The 24,806-nt window shown below is 37.3% G+C and overlaps 1 protein-coding gene across 1 annotated transcript; it reads right to left on the bottom strand.

The window, feature by feature from the left end:
- Positions 1 to 3,765: 3,765 nt before the first annotated feature.
- IQUB (IQ motif and ubiquitin domain containing) lies at positions 3,766 to 24,158 on the bottom strand. Its single transcript, XM_085543085.1, has 12 exons — positions 24,139 to 24,158; positions 23,517 to 23,971; positions 21,330 to 21,505; positions 20,926 to 21,081; positions 20,500 to 20,607; positions 18,922 to 19,132; positions 15,381 to 15,556; positions 11,805 to 11,975; positions 10,217 to 10,393; positions 9,336 to 9,584; positions 6,117 to 6,302; positions 3,766 to 4,076 (listed from the first exon to the last, which is right to left on the bottom strand). The coding sequence occupies exons 1-12, from the start codon at positions 24,156 to 24,158 to the stop codon at positions 3,951 to 3,953; spliced, it is 2,211 nt and encodes a 736-aa protein (XP_085399211.1). The 3' UTR covers positions 3,766 to 3,950.
- Positions 24,159 to 24,806: the final 648 nt, after the last annotated feature.

The following is a 24,806-nucleotide window of genomic DNA, read 5'->3' as shown; positions in this document are numbered from 1 at the left end:
CTGCCAAACTAACATATTATCCACTTCTGTATGTGGGGGGGGAAGGCTGGAACTTTTCCTTCTGGAAATGGTTCTGGTAGGAGAAGGCAAATTTTCCTTCATTCTTGAGAAGTCCTGCTCACAACTGAGTCCTGCAAAGTAAACTTAAGGTGTTAACTGTCCAGGTGTCTCTGCTAGTGCAGAATGAGAAATGCAAGCCATATGGGCCAAACCCCATTCCTTATAGTATCTACGGATGGGAAAGAACTGAGGCAAAGCCAGTATTTCTCACCAGCATTTCTGGAGTCCTTGTGGGCTCAACCTTTAAGGTAGAATTTAAGACTTCATAAGCCACATCCCCAAAGCTAAAGGAGGTCAGAATTTCATCTTAGTCTGTTATCCTTTGAAGAGGCACCGATGTTTTACAATAATTTGTTCTCATCATCCAGGAAAAACCTAGGCTCCAAAGCAGAGGCTATTACACAAATAGATTCCAAAATCATCTTTTGTGTATCTCTGAAATTCAAGAAATGATGATTAGCCGTACTTTTAAAGTATTTACTCAGTTCTAATAGAAACCGTCTGATCTGACCCTTTATCTGAACAGTTTCCTTCTCCTGATGAAATGCAATGACAATTGAAGGTAAATGAAGGTAAATGAGCCTAGGCAGCTTTCCCAGAAAATGCCTGCTAGGAATAGAATGTCTCTGATCTGACTCTGACCTCCTGACTTGGAATCTCTAGTCTTTACCACTGTCTGATGCAGAGAAAACTTACATCCTTCATACCTGTTCTGCACCTTTGTAACCCATATCAACAAGTGAACCAACATAGTAACTATTGTAGAAAACTTTCAAATTAACGCCTTTTCAAAGCATAATGCAATCATAAATGCTGTGGACAAATAATGCTGAAAATCTTTTTAAAAATTAAGTAACAAGATAAAAACCACATGTAAGATGACAAAAGTAGCAGTCAAAGAAGACTATTAACGTTGTTCCAAAAGTAATGCCTCTTATTTTATTATGTTGGCCAGCAGCACCAGAGACAGATGTTGGTGGTATAGCAGTAGACTGAACCTTCCCACCAATACGCTGTTACATTTTGTTACCATACAACAGATGGCAGCAGAGGAGCAGTCAGACAAAGAGCATATAAAGCAAAGGCGTATCACTGAATTCCTCCATGTGGAAAAAAATGGCATCCACTGACAATCTTTGACATTTGATGAACATTGATGGAGACCAAAAGTGAGGCGGTGGGTGATGCATTTCAGTAGCAATGACAGCAGATTTTTTATGAGCATGACATGCAGGTTCTTGTTCATCACTGGTGAAAATGCATAGTCAACACAGTTATCAGTATGAGCTATGTTGAAAAATAGTATTTTATAGCTGAGAATTTGTTCTAATGAATAACAGTACTGTGCTTTTTGTATCTGTTTTGCTTTCCATGGAAATGAAGAGAAGGCTTTGCTTTCAAAGCAGCATATGTAACATGAAATACTGCATGATAATTCAAGTCACGTTAAGATTTAAAAAATTACTCTACTTTACAATTGAGGTGGCAGTATTTGGCTTTCATCTGACAACAAGTTTCAACTAGATATCCAATAAATTGCTAATTTTAGATTTTTCAGCAGTGTTTTTTTCAGTATACTGCATTCTTCAAAACACTCAACTTCCGTGCTTTCAAAAGCCATTTTTGGACACCAGCTTGAAGGAAGACATGAGTTTTCATTGTGTGTGCAGGTAGTTATTTATTTCCTTCCCCTGGGTGCCTCCAGTGGCGCAGTGATAGGAATGCCGCGTTGCAACACGGGAGGCCCGGGTTCAAATCCCCCCTGTGGCGCAAGTGGTAGAAGTGCCGCTCTGCTACACAGGAGGCTCGAATCCTGGGGGTTGGACTCGATGATCTCTAAGGTCCCTTCCAACCCGCACGAGACTGTGATACTCTGATACTGTGATACTGTGAAAGTTCAAAATCACAAAGGACGGTCACGTCCCAGACAATAGTCAAGCGGACTTCTGCATAAACAAACATAAAAACCTGTTTGTGAGCAATTCTCTCGCAGACTAAAACAGGCTTGGTTGCTAATGCTCAACTGAATGCAGAATCTAGAGCTCTTTAAGCATGAGTTCATAACTCTGCATCTAGTTTCACGTCCTTCAAATCAAAGGGACTACAATAAATGGAGCGAGCTGAACAGCATTCCACAGAGAACCAAAGGAGGTAGAATCACTCGATGTAGGAGTAGAGGCTGTACTTGTTTAGCCTGGAGAACAGAAGGCTTAGGAATTTCAGAAGCTTTTTGAAATCTAGAAAGTGACTATCAAAATTAAGGCAGGCGTACACAGTAAAAGAGACGTCAGACTTCACTGAAAGATAGCAGCTCTCAACTGGATAGGAGTGTAAATTTCTTTTTTGAGTTGAGGATAGTCAAACACTGGACCAGACTGATACTAGATGTTGTGCATTCTCCATCTGTGAACACTTTGAAGATAGGAATGGATAGAGCCCTAAGCAATTCATAGAATCATAGAATGACTTGGGTTGGAAGGCACCTTAAAGACCATCTGGTTCCATCTCTCCTGCCAAGGGCAGAGTTGCCATCCAGCAGCTCAGACTGCCCAGGTCCCCATCTGCCCAGATCCCCAACCAACCTGGTCATGAGCATGTCCAGGGATTGGGTATCCACAGCTTCTCTGGGCAGCTGTGCCAGCATCTCACCACGCCCTGAGTAAAAAAAATTCCTCCTAATATATTATCTAAATCTCTCCTCTTGTAGTTTAGAAATGCTCCCCCTTGCCCTATCACTATCTGCTTATGTAAAAAAATCGATCTCCTTCCTGTTTGTAAGCTCATTTTAAGTACTAGAAGGCTGAAATGAGACCCAACAGTTCCACATCTTGTAGTGATGTAGTGATAGCATGAGGGGAAATGGCTTTAAACTGGAAGAGGGTAGATTTAGCCAGGAAGGAAGAAGGGAATTCTTTACTCTGAGGTGGTGAGACACTGGAAGAGGTTGTCCAGTGAGGTTGTGGATGGCCCCTCCCTGGAAACATCTAAGGCCAGGCCAGAGGGGTCCCAGAGGGAGGTGTCTGTACCTACAGCAGCGGTTTGAAACTAGATGATCTTAAAGAGGCCCCTCCCAACCCAAATCATTCTATGGTTCTATGAATGTACACCATAAAATATTTTTCTCTCTAACTATAATCAAATATAAACATAACTGTGTAAGTTTAGGGAGGCAATTAACTTTTACTTTAAATAACACAAGCCTCTCAAAAAATAAACAAGTTCTGAACAGTCTGCACTGTGTATTTCCAAATGTTAAGCCTGATTCACAATAACTTCAAGATCTTGGATCCAGTAACTGTATGCTGGCAGTTCCATTATGACCAACCGGATGAGCCACAAAAAGATTGGAAACTTTTTTTACACCAATGTTTCCAAGACATAGTTGCTTTTTTTGGAAGAAAATATCAATTTTGTTTTCAATAGGTTATGATATGATGGGTTTTTGATGGGTTTTCTGCCTAATGCTTAAGACATAGAAATAAATCTCATGTATTTAGTAGTACTTTTATAAGTAAAAAACAAAGTTTTAGCTTAATTACTTAATCGAAATATTACCCCGCAAACAAAATATTCCAAGTAGCACAGGCATATGTAGCAAAACAGTCATGGCTCATGAATGTAAATAGCTCATTGACAATAACCTACCTTTTAAATAATGAGGTTATAAAGCATTTAATGCAGTTACATGGACTGGTCAGGACTGAATTGTTTTATACTCAGAATTTTATTTTGACCTGTGTAATACAAATAAGGTGTAGGCGAAACAACATGTTTCTTTAAAAGCAGAGGAATTGTATTAATAAATATTTCAGTGAACTTCTTTGACTTCTGCTATCATAGTTGAAGAGTTATGTTTTCATATCGGTAGGAATATGGGTAGCTATTAAAAATTAACTTGCATTAGCCTGCTTGTCACTCCTGTGGAAAAGTGATGTCATCACTGGGATCTGAGCAAAGTATTTTTTTGCCCGGATATGCTTATGCTTTATTCCGTGAATAAATGGTGCCTCATAAGCCTGGAAGGAAAGAAAATCCAATCCTATTAAATACAATTAAAATATTCAGCAATATACTTGTTGTTCTATTTTTGACAACATAAATAGCAACTCTTTACTGAAGTAAATTATGTAATGTATTTGTATCTAATATAGAATGAAATAAAGCATTTTATAGTTCTATACTGCTACCTTATGGTGAAAATCACAAACCACTCATGGTGAAATATTAATCAGCTGTTAAAAACAGAAAAACTTCTGGCAGTTTTTTATTCATCCAAGGTAAGTTTCATTTATTTCTTCTCAAGGAAGAAAATTTCAAAGTAAGAAATGGTTAAATATCAGCACTTGTAAGGTAGTTAATAGGTGAAATCTCCTTAGTAAGAATCAGAATGATTATTTACAAGTAACTACGACAGCAAGCATTTCATTGTGTTTGAGTCAGCATATTTTCCTGATTTCTCATGATCAGTCCTAGCTCAGAACATGATGTATATAGCCAGAATATTTAGTTGAAAAACATTTTTTTTTTTTTGCTAACTCTGAAGTCATAGCTATGAATGACTGCTACATAAAGTGCTTAAGAGGCCATTTTTTTGTTTTGGTGAATAACAAACAGTGATTCAATTTATGGCATTTTAACTTTGCCTCATTTTCTCTTATTTCACAAACATTTTTTGAAACAAAGCTTTGGCCATTACCACTGAAGAAAAGCAACTCTCCGCTGGCCCACTTCCATTTCTGCATCAAGAGCTAACTGAAAATAACATGCAGCATTAACATAGACTTGTATATCTAATCTGCTGCTCTTCTGGCCTATCTCCCCCCTCTACTGTAACAGGAGATGTGGAGGCCTTTTCCTATTAACCTTCTACTGCCCACTGTCACTCACACAGAAGGCAGCTGAGTAGCTCAAAAGTTTTCATTTCCACCTTAGAATGAAAGCATTCTGAAAAGAACCATTAGTTTTACTATTCCAGAATCTATAATTACAAAGTGCAGACCAGCTTAGAACACATTTAATAACACATGAAATTCAAGACTTGTACTTGTCATCATAGATGAAGCTTGTTTACTTTCATTGTACATGAGAAACGTAAAAATACATCAACATCTCATGTAGTTTCAGTTTCATTATTTGGAATAAATCTAGTTACATAGAAAGTATAAGGCCAAATTAGAAAATATTTCTATTTCTATTGTGTTAAAGTAATGAAATCTTTTTTACTAGAATTTATCACTCATATTAAAATCTCAAATTGAAGCTTTGGACCTAATCAAGTTTGAAGCATCTCTGACAGTGACAATCCAGCCTTAAGAAGTTAAACCAGGAAAGTACATAAACAGAACATTTGCCTGCCATCATACCAGGAAGACAGATTTATGGATGCAAAGGGGTATTATTAGATTCAGACTGCCTCAACAGCCTTGTGGCCTAGAGGTGAGGCAGAGGAGTTAATATAGGAATTTCCATTATTAAACTGATATTGATTTTAAAGGTAATGTTCATGTAAGCATGCGTCTGATTGAAAACCCAAGCTAGGCATGCACAGAAAAGATACGGATAGCTGAATTCCCTTCACACTTCAAATTCCCCAATGTATTTTGCTCCCAAAACGAAACATTCATTGTGTGAGTAATTCATTTACTTTGTCAATTTAGTTCTTGGATAATCTCAAAATTTCCAAAATGAATATCATCTGCAGTCCATGCTAGATCAAAGGTACTGTCACAGCATTTACAGTTAATCCCTAGTAGATTTTTCATCTAAGCAGAAATGAGGGAGCATCACAGGTACAGTTACTAAGGCTTATAAAAGGCTACTAAGCTTCTTGCATTACAGGTGGGAGAACCAAAGCAAGGCAGTTAGGTATGTACTCTGCCAGCTGCCCTCTGGACTACTCCCTTATCTATTTAATAGCACAAACACAATCATTTAAATAGTCACAGTGGGCCAATTTAAACATGAATGAGCGTAAGGACTTTGGCCAAACATCGTTACTCACAGGATTCTACTAAAACAGTAGAGCTTGTGAAAAAAAATAAGCCATCAGATATTACCTCCTGAAGGTTATCCAGCTTAAGATGTGCATCTGCTTCATCTTTAGTGAGGAGAATAGTGTTCCATGGAGACCACTCTTGCTGCTTATCCCATCTGACCATAACCAAATCATAGAGGTCACTGCAAGCGCTAAGAGCTGACTGACAGCCCCATATGTTCTCTATCATGTACTGCAGATGCTGCTGCTGAAATGGAAAACAAGAGTAAGAAAGGTGAAGTGTATTTCATTCTGCAGCAAAAATGGTAACCATTTAAGAGTCCAAATTTTTGAGTAAAATACTTCTATGCATGTCATACAATCACTTGGCTAATGGATATTTAGACTTGCATCTTCCTTTAGCAGGGTGTGGCAATTATTAACTACTTCTTTCTTACATCATTGCTAAAATGCTACATTCTTACTTGGATTATTTCTGCCAAAGGCAATTTGCTATCTTCCTTTGACATTCTAATTGCTTAAACGCTCTTATAAAGCTTCTCAGAACTTGTTTTCTTTCTCATGTGGCATGCTTTAACCTGTTGAGACTTCTTTGGTTGATGATAATAATCCATCCCTGTTATCCCCCATTCAAGGGTTCAGAATTACTGTTATTGAATAAATAATTTATTATACTACTAAATAACTTAAAGTTTACATGAAATAAGAATAATCTGGCCTGAAAAATGTGGAAAATTATGACAATGAAAAGTCCTACCTGTGACAGACATTAAATCATGGTCCACTCTGCTTCCTTGCTCTCACTCTGTTACTGGCATACTAAGAGTTTACTACTGTTTCTCATTTTACCAAATGTAGTGACTTAAGATCAGGTTGTTATACTACAACATTAACAAAAGGTAATGGAAGGGCTGTGTGTAAAGGTTATCTGGTATAAAAAGGTCTTTAGGTATACTTTAGGTATACTTTTCATGTTAATTTATATTGATCTTAATTTGTTTAATTTTTACAAGTCATCTGAAATTACTATGAACTTACGATTTGTTATTTTTAATCACACATAACAAAAACATTAATCGGGAGAGCAGTTGCCACTGAACTCGGTGAGTTTTTCAGGCACCCTATGTTGATTCTTCTCTGTCTCAGTCATGGAAACATTATTAGAAGATCCTTATCTACAGGAGGAGCCTGTATTCAGCAGAATTTAAACAGGTTTTCCTCCAGCAAGCCATTTGAAAAAGGCTCATTCCTCCAAGGAGAGATCATGACTTACTTAAATTAGTGTTTCCATATTAGTTACTAGATCCCTGACAAAATATGGATGGAACTACACCAACACAATGCTTTAGTGAAATGAAGTCTCATGTATTCTCAACTACCTTGCTTCCAGGAACCCACCTAAATTGTTGCCAGGAAAAAATGTATGATAAAATTGGGGCCTAGAACATCCATTATAATAATTATATGTTTACTGGTTCCAAGAACATAAGACTGCTGCTACATCTGGTCTTAAATCTGGTTCTCCTTTATTAGCTTTCATTAATTGGTGTATATTTTCAGTATTTCCTCCTTTTCATGTTTTGAATAATATTTTGAATAACTCTATCTTTTTCAAAGAAATCAGACATTTATAAGTGGACATATTGTCATGTACTATTATTATTGTTACTGTTTTTGTGCTAAGCTGTGAATCTCAAATAATTGACTAAAATCTATGTTGAAGTATATAAAATACCATCTAAAACAGGGCCACAACCTGACTCATCATTTTTCTGGATCATGGTTTGTTGTTTTTTTCTGCCTGAAAAATAGACAAAAGCCTGTTCTGTGTGAAAACTTTTCTGGTTATGGGGAAAAGTTTGATTTAAGAGATAACTTCTGCACTTTGTTAAGGTAGATATGCATTTTGCTGTGAAAATTGACAATTTATATCATGACACTGTTCCTCCACCCCCACCCCCAAGTAACTTGTTCTGCTCTCACAAGTAACAGAAAAGTCTTTCAGCCACCACCACCTGATAAGTTGGGATCAAGTATCATAGAATAGTTAGCAACTAAGACTGAGAAATGAGTGAAGGCAAAGTATAGATAAAGGAGTTCATCTTATCCATTAGTTCAAAGGAGCACTCCCATCAGGATGTTGTTCTTCAAGAAAAATCAAAGCCACGCTTTGTACTATTGATTTTAAGGAGAACAACATTTTAACTATGCTAAAAATTCCTCTGAAAGAAGAAAAGGCAGCCTCAGGATTTGACACAATTGCTGACCTAATTCATTTTGATACTAAAAAGCAGGTCTTTAGCTGCAGTGAACTGAATTTAGTAGAGCTTCCATAACACACCAACTGCTTTTTTGCCTTAGTAGCACTCCTGGTGTTCAGCCCAAGCATGGTTAGAATCAGCTTGCAAGATACCTGAATAAAAATCATTTGTCACGAAAATCTTACATCTATCCACAAACAACACAATCAGAGCCTATTTTGGTACTGAGCTGGGCAATGAATCAAGTCATAGCTGCTGCAAGACTTCTGGTTCTGACAGTCACTTCTGGATGAACAGCTGTTTTCTGAGTAGAAGTAGAGGACAGACAGTTGTTGGGAGGTGAATAAAAAAGAAAATAGCTCAGTAAAAAAATGAAACGATTTAAGTAAATGTTAGAGGAAAAAAAAAAAAGGAAATTAGTAGCTGAATATACAAATCTTGGCTGTTTAGATATCTATAGCTTGAAACAGAAGAACTTCTAATTCATTTGGCTAAAAGTAACAGGGTCAAACAACAGTCATTATTCTTCTAGAGACTAAGCCAGTATATTTAAGCAGCAGGATGGCCAGGGTAGTGCCAGAGAATTTGGATCATATGATTCTGGAACAGGCTGCCCAGGGAGGCTGTGGATGCCCCGTCCTTGGAGGTGTTCAAGACCAGGTTGGACGGGGCCCTGGGCAACCTGATCTAGTAAAGGTGTATGTTTGGTGGCCCTGCCAGGCAGGGGGATGGAGCTTCATGATCCTTGAGGTCCCTTCCAACCCAGGTCAGTCTGTGATTCTGTGATTCTGTTAGCTGAACATCCATTTCTTTTAATTTATTGCTTGTAACCACTTTCGAAAATACAGGTATACGTAAAGAGCTTAAGTGCTTTATCTTAATAGTACTGAACATCACAGACCACACGAAGATTTTATAGCTTTTAGCCCATTTCTCTTCCCGTCAGCTACATCCACAACATAAAAATGATGGCCAAAGCTGCCAGTTTCCATTATTAGCAATTCTTGTTCAGACGTTACCTGAACTAAGAAAACAATTCTAGCATCATCCTGATAATCAGCTTCAGACTTCCTGAGATTTTCTAGAATAAGTCTGTACTTCAGAAATGATTCTCGTTGCCGAGCCTCATTATCAAGCTTGCAACACAAGTGACATCTGCCAATGGTGCGGGAATTAGCAGGAATAGGAAACTCAGAGGCTGGTAAGTAATTTTCACAACTGCGACAGAAGTGAATGTTTTTATAAAGCTTCATGGGATCTGGTGGAACCTAAAAGATAAAATTAAAGAAAGAAGTTATTTTCTCACAACTTATCTTACTGTTACTCGTGTGTTACCCAGATTCTGGTAGGAACAGATTTTACAAATGTTTATGAAAATAATATTTAAAAGCCAATAATTTATTTCAAAATACTCAATATGATTTTAAACAGAAGACTTAAAAGAGGTGTCTACCACTATTTTTCCTTTGTATATGTTTCTGCTTTTCAGGAAGTAAATATTCTTCCTTTCTGGACTCATGGGGTACTGCCCTTCCTACAGTGGAAGAAAAAAAACTGCTTTCAAATCTTTCTATGGGTTCCCCACCTGCTATTACCATTTACTGTTAACATTTTTAAGATGTGTAAGGTCATTTCAAACACTCATTTCTCAGTTCATAGCTGGAGCTCTTGGCTCTCTCTCCACTACCTGACAAATTGTTAAAAACATGTCTGTGCTTCCTAAATGACCATATAAGTTTATCTGTGTGATATTTGTATCCATTTTTACTTCTTGAGGAACACCCACAGCAATTTACAGCAAAAGCTTATAGGAAGTAAAAGAGAATTTGCGGCTTTCAACTCCCCTTCTTTATCTTTAGTTTCAGAGCCATTAAGTCAGACTACAGTCTAGGAGTACTACCTTAAGAAACTTTGCAACTTCAGGGTTGAACTTCGGAATTTTAATAAACTGCAGAAATAGCGCACAAATTCTTTTCCTCAGTCCTTCTAAGTTACATTCTTTTACTTCTCTTGACATAAGATCAATTTCCCTGTCAATCAATTGCACTATTTCTTCTGTTAATTTACATTCATGTTCCTGAAGGAAAACACAAAATTAGAAAGGAAAAGAAAACACAACAATAAAGAAGTGAACAAAATAACTCTTAATGAAGATATGAAAGCAAATTATGGCTTCTGTGTAATTCAAAGCTCTGTATGTTCACAATAAAAGAACCCTTAGTGTCTTAAGAAAATAACCTCCAGGCACACTAATGTCAAAAGTTAAGGAAAGAAACAAGAATACATACAGATTTTGCTTTAATGAGCCTGTATATATACTGAAACTGGGAAGAACTGTAAATCTGGAGGCACTAAAAAATTCTGAACATCTAAAATGAGGTTGAAAACTGTTCTTTTCCTCCAAAAGCCCCAAGAAGCGTCTCTATGGGAAGCTTCCTTTGGCTCTGTGATAGGAAATTTTCATAAACTGGTAGAAAGGAAAGGGGAAAAGGAAGAAAAAAAAAATAACCACACAAAATGCCTAAGAGACTTAGAACCATGCTTGAAATTAGTCCTTTCAGCGTTTCAGATAGAGATACTTCGAAGATAGAAACTTAGGTGATTTAGGTCAGTATTTCTTCACCTGAAACATGAGTGCTAATCTGTAGAAATTCTACAGAGTTTGTTTACTACACAACATTGAATTGTATTAAGATGAACAGAAGTTCATAAATTAGCAATGCTCCCAGTGTCATATAGACTTTAAATCAAATTCTGCCATGACCAAAAACCAATTCATTTCATTCCTTAAGAACCATGAAACTATTCTACCTTATTGTCAACGCTGTCATCTCAAAAGTACTTGAAAACTTAACTTGGTATTCTTTTTGTATATGAATATAAAAAAAAAAAAAAAAAAAAAAAAAAAAGGAGAGAAAGAGAGAGATTAAAAGAAAGGCAGGCAAGTTTTATTCCACTGGGAACACTGGCAGCAAGTAGTGGGGACACGGAGTGGAAGAGAAAAGAATATTAGTATTTGCCAGCCAGAGACAGTGGCAACAAACCTACAGTGATGGCAAGGTTCTAAACAGATATGGCAAACAATTGAGAAAAACAGAAGTACAGTAATAGCCACTAACATTTATGTCATGACTTTCACCAGGTTGTTACAAATATTAAGCAAAACTTTGTACTAAATTTGTATTATGCAGTAATACACAAAAAAAAAGACTAAAGCTATAGGGTTAAAATCTTAATGCATCTTGAAAAAAAATGTGTACGCCACAAAGTGCAACATGAATTTTAAGTACACATGGAATACAAATCATTCTCTCATGCCAGTTGATAAACTAGACTTTCTCTTGCTGCCAACTGATCTCCCTGGCACCTATTTGCTAGAGGAAGCGTTGCTTATGTATCAACATAATTAAATCAGAGAATCATAAATGACTGTTGCCTTTTGAAAGTTCAGCTTAAATCCAAACATAATTAGAAAAATAAAAACATACCTTCACTGTACCTCTGAGCACTAACAGCACATCTCTTCTCTCATCTACCGGGATGTCATTCATGCTAACACTGCGGTAGAGTTCAAGTAGTTCTCTGGCACGGAGTTTGTATGGAGTATCCATTTCAGTGATTTTTCCATCAAATGCTTTCCATCTCTTAGGTTGTGCACACTTCAGAAACAATTTGTATGACTGAGCTATTATAAACTGATCACCAGCTGAACAAGTGTACAGTTACATGAAGTTTCACCGGAGCAAACTGGGACATGACTTTAACGGTTGACAAACACCAAAATCTAATTCTATTGCTGATACTTCTACAGTTCCTTTTCCACTAGAGCAAGCATTCAATTGCACACTTTTTTTAAAATCACAGGTCATTAAATTTTGGAGTAAATTAATAGTAAATAATATTCTCCTACAAGGATATGCTCTACTTCTCTAAAACAAATTTACTGATGGTGGTGTTAGAATACATTTGCTCTGTATTTCATCTTGCAGTCATAAATTCCTCTACAGTATCAGTAAGATCAATGGGACTGTTGACTGTGTAAAGATCACAAATTTAAGCCCTCAAAGTCTGCTGCAGTACAGAACATCTCCAGGGAACTGCTCTATTTATGCTGGCTACACAGACATCTGTAGAAGGCATAGACTTTGGTAAACTAAACGACAAGAAGACTTTACAGATTATTGGATACTTGCGCTAGCTCCCTGCTTGCAAACTTAACCACATAACATATGCCTACTACTTCAATTCTCTTTGCATATCTTTATCTTCTAAAGACAGTGAGAACTTGCATGGTATTGGTTGCACTACTTTGAAAAGTCCAAACACTGTTGTCTTTTGCAGGTCTGGCTCTGAGGGCTAATTACCCATGGAGGTAGATATCTAAATACAGCATCCTAAACCCTCTCCCCATCACTGCCCAACTCCACTCCCTGTCCTTAATCATACAGTGGAACAGTTACTTTGAACTTAATTCTCTGTGCTAATTATTCACTCTCACTGTATTTGAAACTTGAGCATTCAAAAACATCGGTGAACTTCACTTGGTGATTTCAGTGGACACTGGCTTCAGAAACACAACATGAAGCCTTCAGATACTTGAGTAGTTTTGCGGAGAACACCCCAGTACCTCTGTGATTATTACTACGATCAAATATATTGGCCTTCTATGGTGGTGTCATAAAAACAGCAAGAAAGATAGAGCATATATGAACACAGTCCATGTAGGGCTTTCCTCTGTTTAAAATAAATTATCACATTATAAAAATAGGTAAGCAGAATAAAAACAAAGCAACTGAAAATGGAGTCCAATACTGAATAACGTTTGACTATGTTATTGATGGGGATGGAACTATAATTAGACTGCTGTTTATCAACAGTAACAATCCAGAGCAGACATTGATTACAAAACACAAGAGCAGAACAGGAACTAGTGACAATAAAACTCTTATCTCCTTCATTAAATCTTTGAACTTATGCAGAATTAGCAAGAAGTCATTTTCTGTCTTAAAAAAGGAGCACTCCACCATATCTCCATTCCTTTCCTACGCTAACATTGCGCATTACCAGAAATGTTTAAAAAAGAAGAAGAAAGAAAGAAAACAAGCAAACAACAACCAGCAGTGTAGAAGTATCCTGCTGCAGCTTTATCACACAGCAGATAAGCAACAATCCCTGTTTTCCATGGGGTACTTGAATTCATTACCTTCATTTGGTCCTCCTAATGAAACCACTCTTTCTAAGACAGAAGGGCCATTTGCTTACACTATGAGCACAATGAGTCAATGAGCACAACTTTGCCTAGGAAAGGATTATTAAAGCTGGGTTCTTCTCATCAGTCTACGCAGCCCATATATGACCCAGCAGCCTCACTATTGCACACTGAATACAACCTGCAACATGAGCCAACTATCTTATGATCACATTTACATTATTCAACTCAAGACTGTAAATTCTGTCATTTCTTCCTCACTACTTCATCAAAACTGAGCATTTCATAAAATAAATTTAAACAAAAAAGAATGTCAACAACTTTCTATTGAAAACAAACAAACAGAAGCCTCATCATTAAAACAGTATTTCCAGGGTTTCAGAAGAACTCCAACTTAATAAATATGGTTGCTTTAAACTGTTCCAAGCCTCTTCTGCTGAGATGACAGAAGAACATCAAATAGTAGAAGCAAATATTTAACAACAAAATGATTTATAGTTTTGGTGTCGTTTCCAAATATTTAGTTTCCTGGCATTTTTCACTCCTGAAAGCAGTAATAGAGAATTCAATCGCATCACATCAATAAAGCTCGTAACAGTTCCACCAACATTTCAGATAAGTAATTTATATTCATGATGAAGAAAGATGATCTATTTTACCAAATCAGTTTTTGTGAACCTGTTCCCATGCATCAATAACAAAAACAATGAAGTTTCCTTTGTACAAGAGTCACTTTGAGAACTAAGCAGTGCCAGTTAAAAACAGAAAACAAACAACTTCAATATTTAAAACCTCTTGCAGTTGCAGTGCATTTTTTCATAGTTATTTCACAACTATGAAAGCAGACAACAAAAATCTTCTTAAGAGATGGATTGCTGAGACATTGCTTTAACTTGAAAGGACTTCTCATTGTATTTTACACTGAAGATCCATTGAATCTAATGTCACTAAACTGTCTTTATGGGAATGAACGGAATGAATTCTTTGTCTTTGTTTTTAATAAATTTATCCTCAAGATAATACAAAATTAAACTCTCATGTAAAATTTGTTGTTCAACTAAGAGCAGTCAATTAATCACTGAAATCAATACAATTCAATTAAAGCTCTCCTGGGTTTCTATCCTGTACACGAACACTGAATAAATACTTCCTTTAAAATCAGAAATTATGACCTAGGAACAAAGGCCTACGCTGAATGCAGAAATGAACATTAAATCTAGATTCCACAGGATAACTTTTTTGAGGGAAGATAAAAGAAAAAAGGATTACATAATTAAATCTCTGGGGGTTAAGATTAATTTCATAAATACTAAATACATGCTTAACATTTGTGTTTAACTGCAATAGCAAACATTTCACTCTAGAAAGAAAATGAACAAAGACAGCAGAGGGAAGGTCACCTAGTCATTACTTTCATTTAGAGAAACAGAATGTTTTTGAAAGAGAAGCTTATAGGCAGATTTCTAAAGATCACAGTTTCATGCTTGAATTACTACAGCATTCTAATTCACAGAATATAAAATACAGAATGATTTGCAGTGTTGCTATGTTTCATAACCTCAAATTAGCCTTTCTGAATTCTGTCCGAATGATCTTAACAGGGCCATCAGAATTCCATCCTTGATGTGGGATGGTTAAAGGATAAAAAATTAATCCACTCAGTGCTAATTCTTTATCACATACACAAATAGTTGTGTCTCTGATAAATCTCACAATCTTAATGTTGCGCTGTTTGACTTCTGATAATCACTCACAGAGCTACAAAAGTTACTTCTGGCAAGCAGTTTGCAGATGCCTTTTCTGTTCCTGTACCTTGGAACTTTCTTTATGTTCAGTCTAAAATTATTTCACTGACCTTATCCAGAAAGTGCAGTATTGCTTTATGTTGATTGTCCTTGTCTGCATTTAGCTTGTGTCTCCCAATGGAAGCAATCAGCTGTGTCTCTTCTTCTAGGAGTCCACAAAGTGCTGCCTTTCTTTCAGCTCCAGTAAGAGTTTTGTTAATCCGTTCCGTCTCCTCCTGCCTCCATACTGCAGATACAAATATTCCAGGTAGATTTTTAGAAAATGCTTTCCAGTGAGATTTCTACTTTCATGTTCAAGAAATAACATAATTATTTTCCTATAATAATAACAAGTTTTTGTATTAGCAAATCAATCATTATGCATAATACACATAAAAAACATCACAGGAAATAATGCCAAGGATAAAGATGTTCTGAGAGTGCAAGTATACATCAATTCCACACTGCCAGGAATTACTGCAAACTCAGAAATGGTTTAAGGGAAAAATCAGTGAGAATTTAGCTTCTCTGGAAGTGTGTGGTACAGTGATTGCTTTAGACAATCATCATTTTAGTCTCCCTTTCCTCTTTGGCAGCAGAACCCTTCCAGTGGAAGGAAGTGATATACAAACATGCTGATGATAGCAGCAAGTAAATCAGTAGATGCTATAAAAACATCTGGCCTTCAGACTCAGGGGCAAATCACCAAACCACAGGTGGTACCTGCTGCATTTTGAAATATAAGCCAAAAGACCTAATGACTAAAATGCAGAATCATCTCTCGTAGCTTATTTTGCAGTACCCATTTCTTGAATATAACTGACATCCAGCCTGTATGTCCTTACAGAAATCCCTCAGTAAAATCACCATTTACATAATATTGCTTTCCTTTGCATCCATCATAACAATTCCTGCCTATTTTGAAGAGCATGCTCCATTTCAAGGACATGCAAAGATTTTTGCAGGGAGTTCTGTGAGATCCAAAACTTCCACATTCCTTAATAATATCTCAAAGTTATTGTTTCAGAATATTTATGCAAAAGAAAAACAGTGTAAAGAAAACAATCCAATAAGTGATGAACACCTACTGGAAAAAAATAAAACAGCCTATAACATCCTGTATCAGGTAAGATTAAAGGCAGGAGGAAGGAAGGGAGGAAAGTTTATTTTCTGCCTGTGGCTTCCTTATCTACAATGCCTTATGTTTTATATTTTAAAATATTTGATTCATTTCCTTAAGGCTTTGCAAGCTTTGGTATTAATGTGACAGCTGTCTGACAAGTTCTGAGTATCCAAAGATATATTTTTAAATAAAGCCATTTCAGCAAATAAAAGCTCCACGCAGAATTAATTTACATGAGGCTTTATGTGCCTGAAGGGGGCAGCAACTTCAAAGGTAGAGTTAATTAATACAATAAGCAACTTTGTACTTGCAGAAACGAAGGGACTGTCAAACAGTTACCAATACTCATCTACTGATTCACCACGTACATTTTATCAAGTCAGACATTCCTCTTAGATGACCTATTTTACCTATTTTACTCATATTTTTTTATTCCAGCGTTTATAAAGCAAATGAAGTAGTTCATACTTTTCAAATAAATAATGAATGTGTCTGTATACAGACACACAGAATATTTAGATACATCTCATTTGCCCCATACAGCCAACAGGCAAGTTTTTGTACCAAAAGGAATTGCTTCTCCTGGCTGACTCTGTAATAGTAACCCCATGTTGTGATCAGCAGCAATAACCTTCACAGATCTGTAGAGGACAATAACCTCATTCTATTACTGTCACAATGATTTAGCTTGTGTAGACTGTTGACACTGTAAGAATGTAAAAGTAGCTTCAGATGCAGGTAGGAAAAAAAAAGACTTCCTAGAACCACTAAGCTCTATTATAATAAAGAGCATGACTGCAAGTCTCCAGAGAAGCAACAAGTCAACAATGGTAAACAAAGACCAGACAGTATGATTGATAGTAGACAATTATCTCCAGCAAAATGTTAAAAAGACACTTCAAATATCAGCATTTAGTTTACTCATTTATAGATCTTGAAGAGGCAAATGCTTCTCAGATTTCCTCAATATCCAAAGCTGGACTTTTTTTTATTGTTTGTGAATCCAACTATACTAAATTAGGCAAAAGAGATGTATGTAACCATACATTTTAAATCTGAGAATATCAGGAAATAAACCAGCGTGCTTATTCAGAACAACAAATCCCAGGATGATATAATTCCCCAAATTTAAAAGCTTAAGACCGGAAGCAACTTTTAACATTTGTCATAAAGAACAGTAATATTTATGTCGTTTGTACATTTAGACAGACCAATTTGTTCAATGCCACACAAAGTATGACAGGATTGAAAGATAAGTGGATAACTTGGGATTTCTTGAATCATGAGCTTAGGCCCCATGAATAACACATGCTGCCAAATTCATGCTCAGTTTACCGTAGGAAAAATAGCTAGGATGGTTTAAGGTGGGTCCGGTAGCTTTGCAATGAATAAGGAATCCATTCCGTCAGTTCTGCTATAGGGACAGCAATGCAAAAACTGCCAAGGAACTAAACCATAAGCAAGCACTTAAGCTTAGGTAAAATGAGCTGTCCAAAGTGACAGTGCAAGTATTTTGCTTAAAAGGGGTCATTTTAAAAGAGCTACAGCAACGTTGGGGTTTTTTATAGGCCATCACATTGTTTTCCATTGTTTCATTTTTCCAAAAGGCCATATGTTAATTTTTTGTTACAGTTAGAAGATCATTCTTGTGCAAGATTTTAAACCAATTATTTGCAGCATTCACTTATTTTGCCAGGGAAGTTTACAAGAGCTTGTCTGCAGACACCATCCCCTCTGCTAGGAGACACATTTCATGCTGCCCTATAGGAGCTTAAAAAAAATATTCTTAAGATTTAATTTTCTTTCTTTTTTTTTCTTTCATTTAAGATTTAAAAATATTTTATTATTTTATATTATTATTTATATTATTTTAAAATATTTGTCAAATTTTTATTGCAGTTACAGCAGTTCTATGAACAAAATACATTAGAGATGAGAAACAGCAGCAGAAGAGGGCATGGATGAAATGAAGAACCTCATTTACCTTTCATAAAATTCAGGGTAAAATTTAATCCATTATGAAAATTAAATGGCAGATGACGAATTTTAATTGCAATTCCTTCAAGACATTATTTTCAGTGACTTAAATGCATCAGAACTAACTTAGTCTTCTGATCCTTAAAAGAAAACAATAGATGAATCTTGTTCTTCTTATTGACCTATATCAGGTCATCTTGTTCCTCTATCTCACATCATTACAGATGAATGGGAAAACAAACAAAAATACCTTCCAAATAACACAACTACTAGCATTGTTTCATAGGTTAATTTGTTGGGGTTTTTTTCCCCATAAAAAAGCTTCTAGAAATGTATAAAAGGCAAGAAAATCTTTTAAAATGAAATTAATTCCACTGCTTAGAAAAAGGAAAAGGAGATGGAAACGGAGATGATCCAAAAGGAAAAGAAACCTGCCAAGACCAGAAAACTCCTCAACTATGCTTTTTTTTTTTTTTTGCTGACTTAAGAGTGCCCCCTTAAGAAAAACTTACATTCTAAAGCGTGGTACAGCAAGTCGAAATCTTCTTTGGTTTTAGGGTTCAGTTTTCTCTCCTGCTCCATTCTCAGTTTGTCTTCCTTCTCTTTTTTCTTCCTTAACTCTTCCTGTGCTTCCCATTCCAGCCTTAATCTCTTTTTTTCCTTCAGGTTTTCTACTAGTTTCGTAGCATACCAACGACGGAAATTTTTCTGTAACACTATTACCTACATATGACAAAAATGTCACAGAACCATCAATTTAAAAACAAACAGCACAGCATTTTGTTCTTAACCATTATTTTTTAGCGTTTTAACTACATTTTCTAAGATCTGTCTTGTACTTAGACTAATTTAAATGCTTTACAAACAGTTATGTACTATTAGCCTAAACACTAGCCTGCTTACTCTTTTAGTAGGGATACTAGGGAGGTAGCCTAGATATATCACAGTAGGAAGGACAATACGCAGGCCTGAACTTCTTCTGCCAGCTGAGTTAGCACCTGCACCAAATGCACTTGAGTCAGGTTAATTTAATGCCATTTTGAGTTTATTAAGCATTATTCAGTGCAGAAGGCCGCCAAACACAAAACCATGCTCATAGAGCTAAACAGCCTCTAGAGATATCTTAACCTAACACTTCCCTTGGATATGTCTCCAGTTATTATTTCAGTATAGAACTACATTATGTTGTGCAAATCCACCAAACTGAATCAACACCAAGCTGATGTCTCCACTGTGCTCTATTCCTTGACACAGATGCACTCTAAAAAATAAATCATTTTAAAATATTATATATCAACAATACAAACATATTTCTGTGCTTTTATTGTACTGTGAAAAAAATACATACAGAAAACTAACCAATACCCACAGTATTAAGACCTGAAGGCCAGTTTTAGTTATAAGAAGCTGCTGGGAAGAGAGAAAGTATTTTTGAATACATTTACAAAGTGCTTTTGAAGTGAAAACCAAAGAAAATCATTCTGCAGTAACATTTACAGCAGCATCATAGGTTACCTACAGATACGTTACAGATGTCAGTGAGTAGCACTAATGATCACAGTAAAACTCACTCGTAGTCCTGAGGAAACAGCTAACTACTTGGTTTCCATTCCTACAAGATGCTTATTGCTGTCAGCTAATGCTGACCAAATAAGAATTTCTTACGGAAAGTTATAACAAGATTTAAAAAGCATCTTGTCAGCCACATTAATACAATGATCCCACTTAAACGCTTGGGAAAACCAACTTTTTATCTAGTTCGTAAGACTCAGGCTGCTTATTTTAAGCATTAAATTAGGAACTGGAGCATTTACAAAGCAGCATCCAAGCTAACATGATGCCAGGGAGTAAATAACATAGGTGTGCAGTCACTGAATAGATGGTTTGCAAAGAGAAGTTCAGGATGCCTAAAGAGACATCCTCTGTACAATGACTATCCAGCAACTGTTGTCAGAATTGGCTACAATGAACATCTCACTGCACCAAAAGACTCTGAACCAAAAAACCCAGAAGGCCACAGCATCCATCTAGTCTGTTCTTAAAATAATTAAGTAAATACACACAGAAAAGAACAACAACAACAAACAAACAGAAAAAAACCCATAAAATCCAGAAGTTGAATGTAAGTCACATAAATCCTGATCCAATATTCTAGCCATTATGTCATACACGGCATTAAGCATGTAGTTCGGGTCCTCCTAAAAGAGATCAAGACAATGCCAATGGCAGAAGTCTATTTTAATACCTAACAGTATAGGTAAAAGTTTAACTTAAGACAGAAGCCAGTAAGTTCCCAATGATTAATATTTAAGAAACTGTACGGTCTCAAATGTTGCTGGAAACACCAATAGTGTAAACGTGCACACTCACACTTACCCTTATATCAGAAAGATATGGAAATGTGAACATTTTAAAGTTCACTGTTAAAAATTACTCTCTGAACACTCACTAAATATTCAGATAATCTTCTTGCTACTTTTCTTTGCAGATACAGCTGCAAACCGATGAGAACTTACTGCGTCAAGCCGACGCTTGTGGTATTCCTCTGCTGTAAAGTACTTTCCAGGGGTTATTAGTTTGTCAGTCATGTTTGACACATACACGCCCCTTTTAGTCATCTGGGTTGATGTTGGATTTGTTGTTTGTTGATATCTATTTCTTTCTAAAACTGTCTAGAAAGAAAACACACGTCAAATTATGAGACAATACACAGATTGCTTTCTTATTACAAGAAGAACAAAAAATTAGCTATTTATAAACCCAAATCACACAACTCATTATATAAATCCATTAAATATATTCCATTGCATACATACTGTTGACTTATTTACTTCCTCATTCCTGTTTGAAATAATTGTGTAAACATTCTGTTGTTTGGCAAAATTAAATGTATCTTAAAAAGACACCATTGGACCATTACCTGTGTTTCTCTACAAAATACCGTAGTTCCTTTTTCAGGTCTTTTCTTGGGTACCGTTTGTGACCCTGCATTATGATATTCCACTCCCGTTACTTTGTTCTTAAATCCACCCAGAAACGGTTTACGAAAAGTAGATCTTTCAATTTTCACAGCTACATTGCGGAATGAATCAGAACCTGTTAAAATGGAAGTTACAGGATAGAAATATTATTTCTTTTGATAACAGATTGAGATTACAGCAGGTTTGTTTATTAACTATATTCACATAGATATCCATGGGTATACAAATATATCTACAGATCACAGAATCACAGAATGACCCAGGTTGGAAGGGACCTCAAGGATCATGAAGTTCCAACCCCCTGCCTGGCAGGGCCACCAAACATACACCTTTACTAGATCAGGTTGCCCATGGCCCCATCCAACCTGGTCTTGAACACCTCCAAGGACGGGGCATCCACAGCCTCCCTGGGCAGCCTGTTCCAGGACCTCACCACTCTACTAGTAAAGAACTTCCCAACCTAAATATACTCTCTTTCAACTTAAATCCATTTCCACTTGTCCTGCTGTTATCAGCCCTTTCGAAGAGTTTACTCCCCTCCTGGATATAGGTTCCCTTCAGGTACTGAAAGGCTGCAATGAGGTCACCCCACAGCCTTCTTTTCTCCAGGCTGAACAAGCCCAGCTCCCTCAGCCTGTCTTCATAGGGGAAGAGAGATACACATTTAAAAGTGCCATTTACCCATGTGTACCCTGACAGTGATGACACCTGGCATGTGGTAATCCCATTGAGCTGCTTCGCTAGGTAAAAGTTCAAGACGCAACTTCCCAGACTAGATAGTTGCATGAAATTCAGCCCTGCTCCACATAACAGTTTGAGTACCCTCAATTATGCTTCCTAAAAGGTAAGAAAGACAGTTCATGATGTGGTTCTCAAACAATAACAAAAAAAGCTTTTCAAATTCATCTCAAATGACTTTACTGAAGCAAGCGAGAACAACCATAGATTTTTGAGCTGAACAAGTTTTCTTCAACAAAAGAATGAAACAGTATTAAATACACTTCAAGAGAGATCTAACCTGTCATTACATAAAAAAATCATTCATATTCCAGTTGGAAAAGATACAGTAAATAAATATCTTTATTTGCAAACAGAGTATTTTAAACCAAAGTTACCCACATACACAGTGAACACGGAAAATCTTACCAAAGCCTGCTCCAAATTAGACCTCAGCATACAGCGGCTGAATCTGTGTGGTTTTTTTTCCACACAGCACTTGACTTTGTGGTGTTTATTCAAAGACTACATTCCGAACCAGATTTACTTAGCTTGATGCTCCCAGAAATTAATCTGGTTTGATTTAGAGATACAACACGCCATCTGGCTTCGGTACAGTGCATTTCCCAGGAAGGGATGGCCAGCTACTTGAGAATAAGAGCATCTGAACACAACTCAAGCAAGAGAAGGCAGCCAGCAACTCCATATCCTGAACAGTCAGCCACTGTGCCCACATATGGAACTAGATGTGTTCCTTCAGCTCTGAAGGCCTAAAGGAAGCAAGAACTGAAAAGAGGAAGCAAGACAGGACACCCAGAAGAGAGAACAAAGTGTAGGAAATACTGTGCTGTTTCAGGGACTGCAGGAGAAATGCACAGAGGGTGGCTGGTAAGTGACAGGAGACCTAGGAGATAAAATAGTAAGGTGAGTGCTACAATCTAGTCTAAAATGATAGGAGTTCATGTTGTGTTTGAAATATGCACTGCTCATTTTAAAATACCTGTGCTGTACAAAAGTTGTATGCATTTCTTGATACAAGGATCACTCGCTATAATGTCATATTAATCCGTACGCTGCTATCATAATATGATATAAGCAATACATCTTTTCATTTAAGAATTTTAAAAGTCACCTCAGAACCTGCAAACATAAACAGAACAAGAGTGTGGGGAGCACAGGAAGGCATAATAAGACTGAAGAAGCCCTTTAGAGCAGCAAATCCAACATGTCAACAACTTCTTTACCTGCCCCTGTTGAACTTGCCACATTCTCTGACAGCGCTGCATTTTGAGATGTTTCTTTTTCCCTTTCTGAACTTCTTAATTCAGGTAAAGTAGAGGGATTTGTAACGGCAACAGGTGCTGCATTCCCAGGTGATGCCCTGAACGGGCCCTGTGGCTCCAGCTTACCTTGGTGGCCATCACGAAGCCCGAGTCCTCCTCCAGGCGGCTCCTGCACAGCTGCCCCTTCCCGCTCCCCGGATGCCGGCGCTTTGTAGCCCCCATCAGCCTGCATGGTGCTGACAGCGAGGCGAAGCCAGGCCCCACTGGACTGCTCTGTGCTACCTGCCTGCCTGGGCCCTGCAGGAGGCTGCTCTGCTGCCTGTGTTCCTGCTGGGTACCGCTCAGCGCCAGCGGGCACCCCCCACCCCGGTGCAGGCCCCGCAGGGCTCTGGCAGGACCCCCCGTCCCAAGCCGCTCTCCATGGCGGCGCCGGCAGCGCGTTGCGGTAGCCATGGCAACGCAGGGGCACTCGCGCATGCGCAATGGGCGCGATGAGGCCTGGCGCTATCGCCTCTCTCAGTAACCTACAACTTACTAATGTAATAACCTCAAATAGCGTAAATGGAGTTAATCCCTGCTTTCTAAAATAGTAGAGCAAAATTTAGCCAGCAATAATGTATAAAAGTATAATAAAGCATAGAAATACTTTATATCACAAGCCCAAATACTTTGTTTTGGAGCGCCCCCCCTTCCTTCTAATCACGACCTCAACGGTTACTACCTAAAAGTGTTTGTCTTCATTTCTCACCTGACATCACTGATGCTCATTCAGGTTTACAGTCCTTTAGTATTTCTCACATGGAAACTCTTTGCAAGGCACAGTGAAGTCCTTTTCTATAACGCCACCTAGTGGCTTGAGCTCAGAAGAAACCAGCTTTTACTTTCCACAAGGCTGAAATAGCTGTCAAAATCAACCAGAGAAGGATATCTTCAGCTTTTTGAACTGTCGACAGTTTAAGACTTTTGTGATTACACTAATAATGAATGGGAAAAATCCCTCTACAAATCTGCTACAGAAGTAATTACTCAAGTCCACACGGCAATACATAGCTTATACTAGTTATACCCAATAGCTTCTCTTCTGCTTGTCCTAAAGAATCATAAAATGATAGAATTACCCAGGCTGGAAAAGACCTTGAAGATCATCAGGTCCATCCGCAGCCTAACCATAGTACCCTAACTCTAACAAGTACCCTAGCCACAGTACCCATGTCTATGAGGACAGGCTGAGGGAGTTGGGCTTGTTCAGCCTGGAGAAGGTTGCAGGGTGACCTCATTGCAGTCTTTCAATACCTGAAAGGAACCTACACCCAGGAGGGGAGTAAACTCTTCGAAAGGGCTGACAATAGCAGGACACGGGGAAATGGTTTTAAGTCGAAAGAGGGAAGATTTAGGTTGGATGTTAGGGGGAAGTTC

Source organism: Coturnix japonica, chromosome 1 (genome assembly GCF_054131305.1).
Source record: "Coturnix japonica strain WE chromosome 1, WE-NBRP24, whole genome shotgun sequence".
NCBI lineage: Eukaryota > Metazoa > Chordata > Aves > Galliformes > Phasianidae > Coturnix > Coturnix japonica.
The sequence above is the reverse complement of the archived record's forward strand: the minus strand, read 5'-3'. Positions and strand labels throughout refer to the sequence as shown.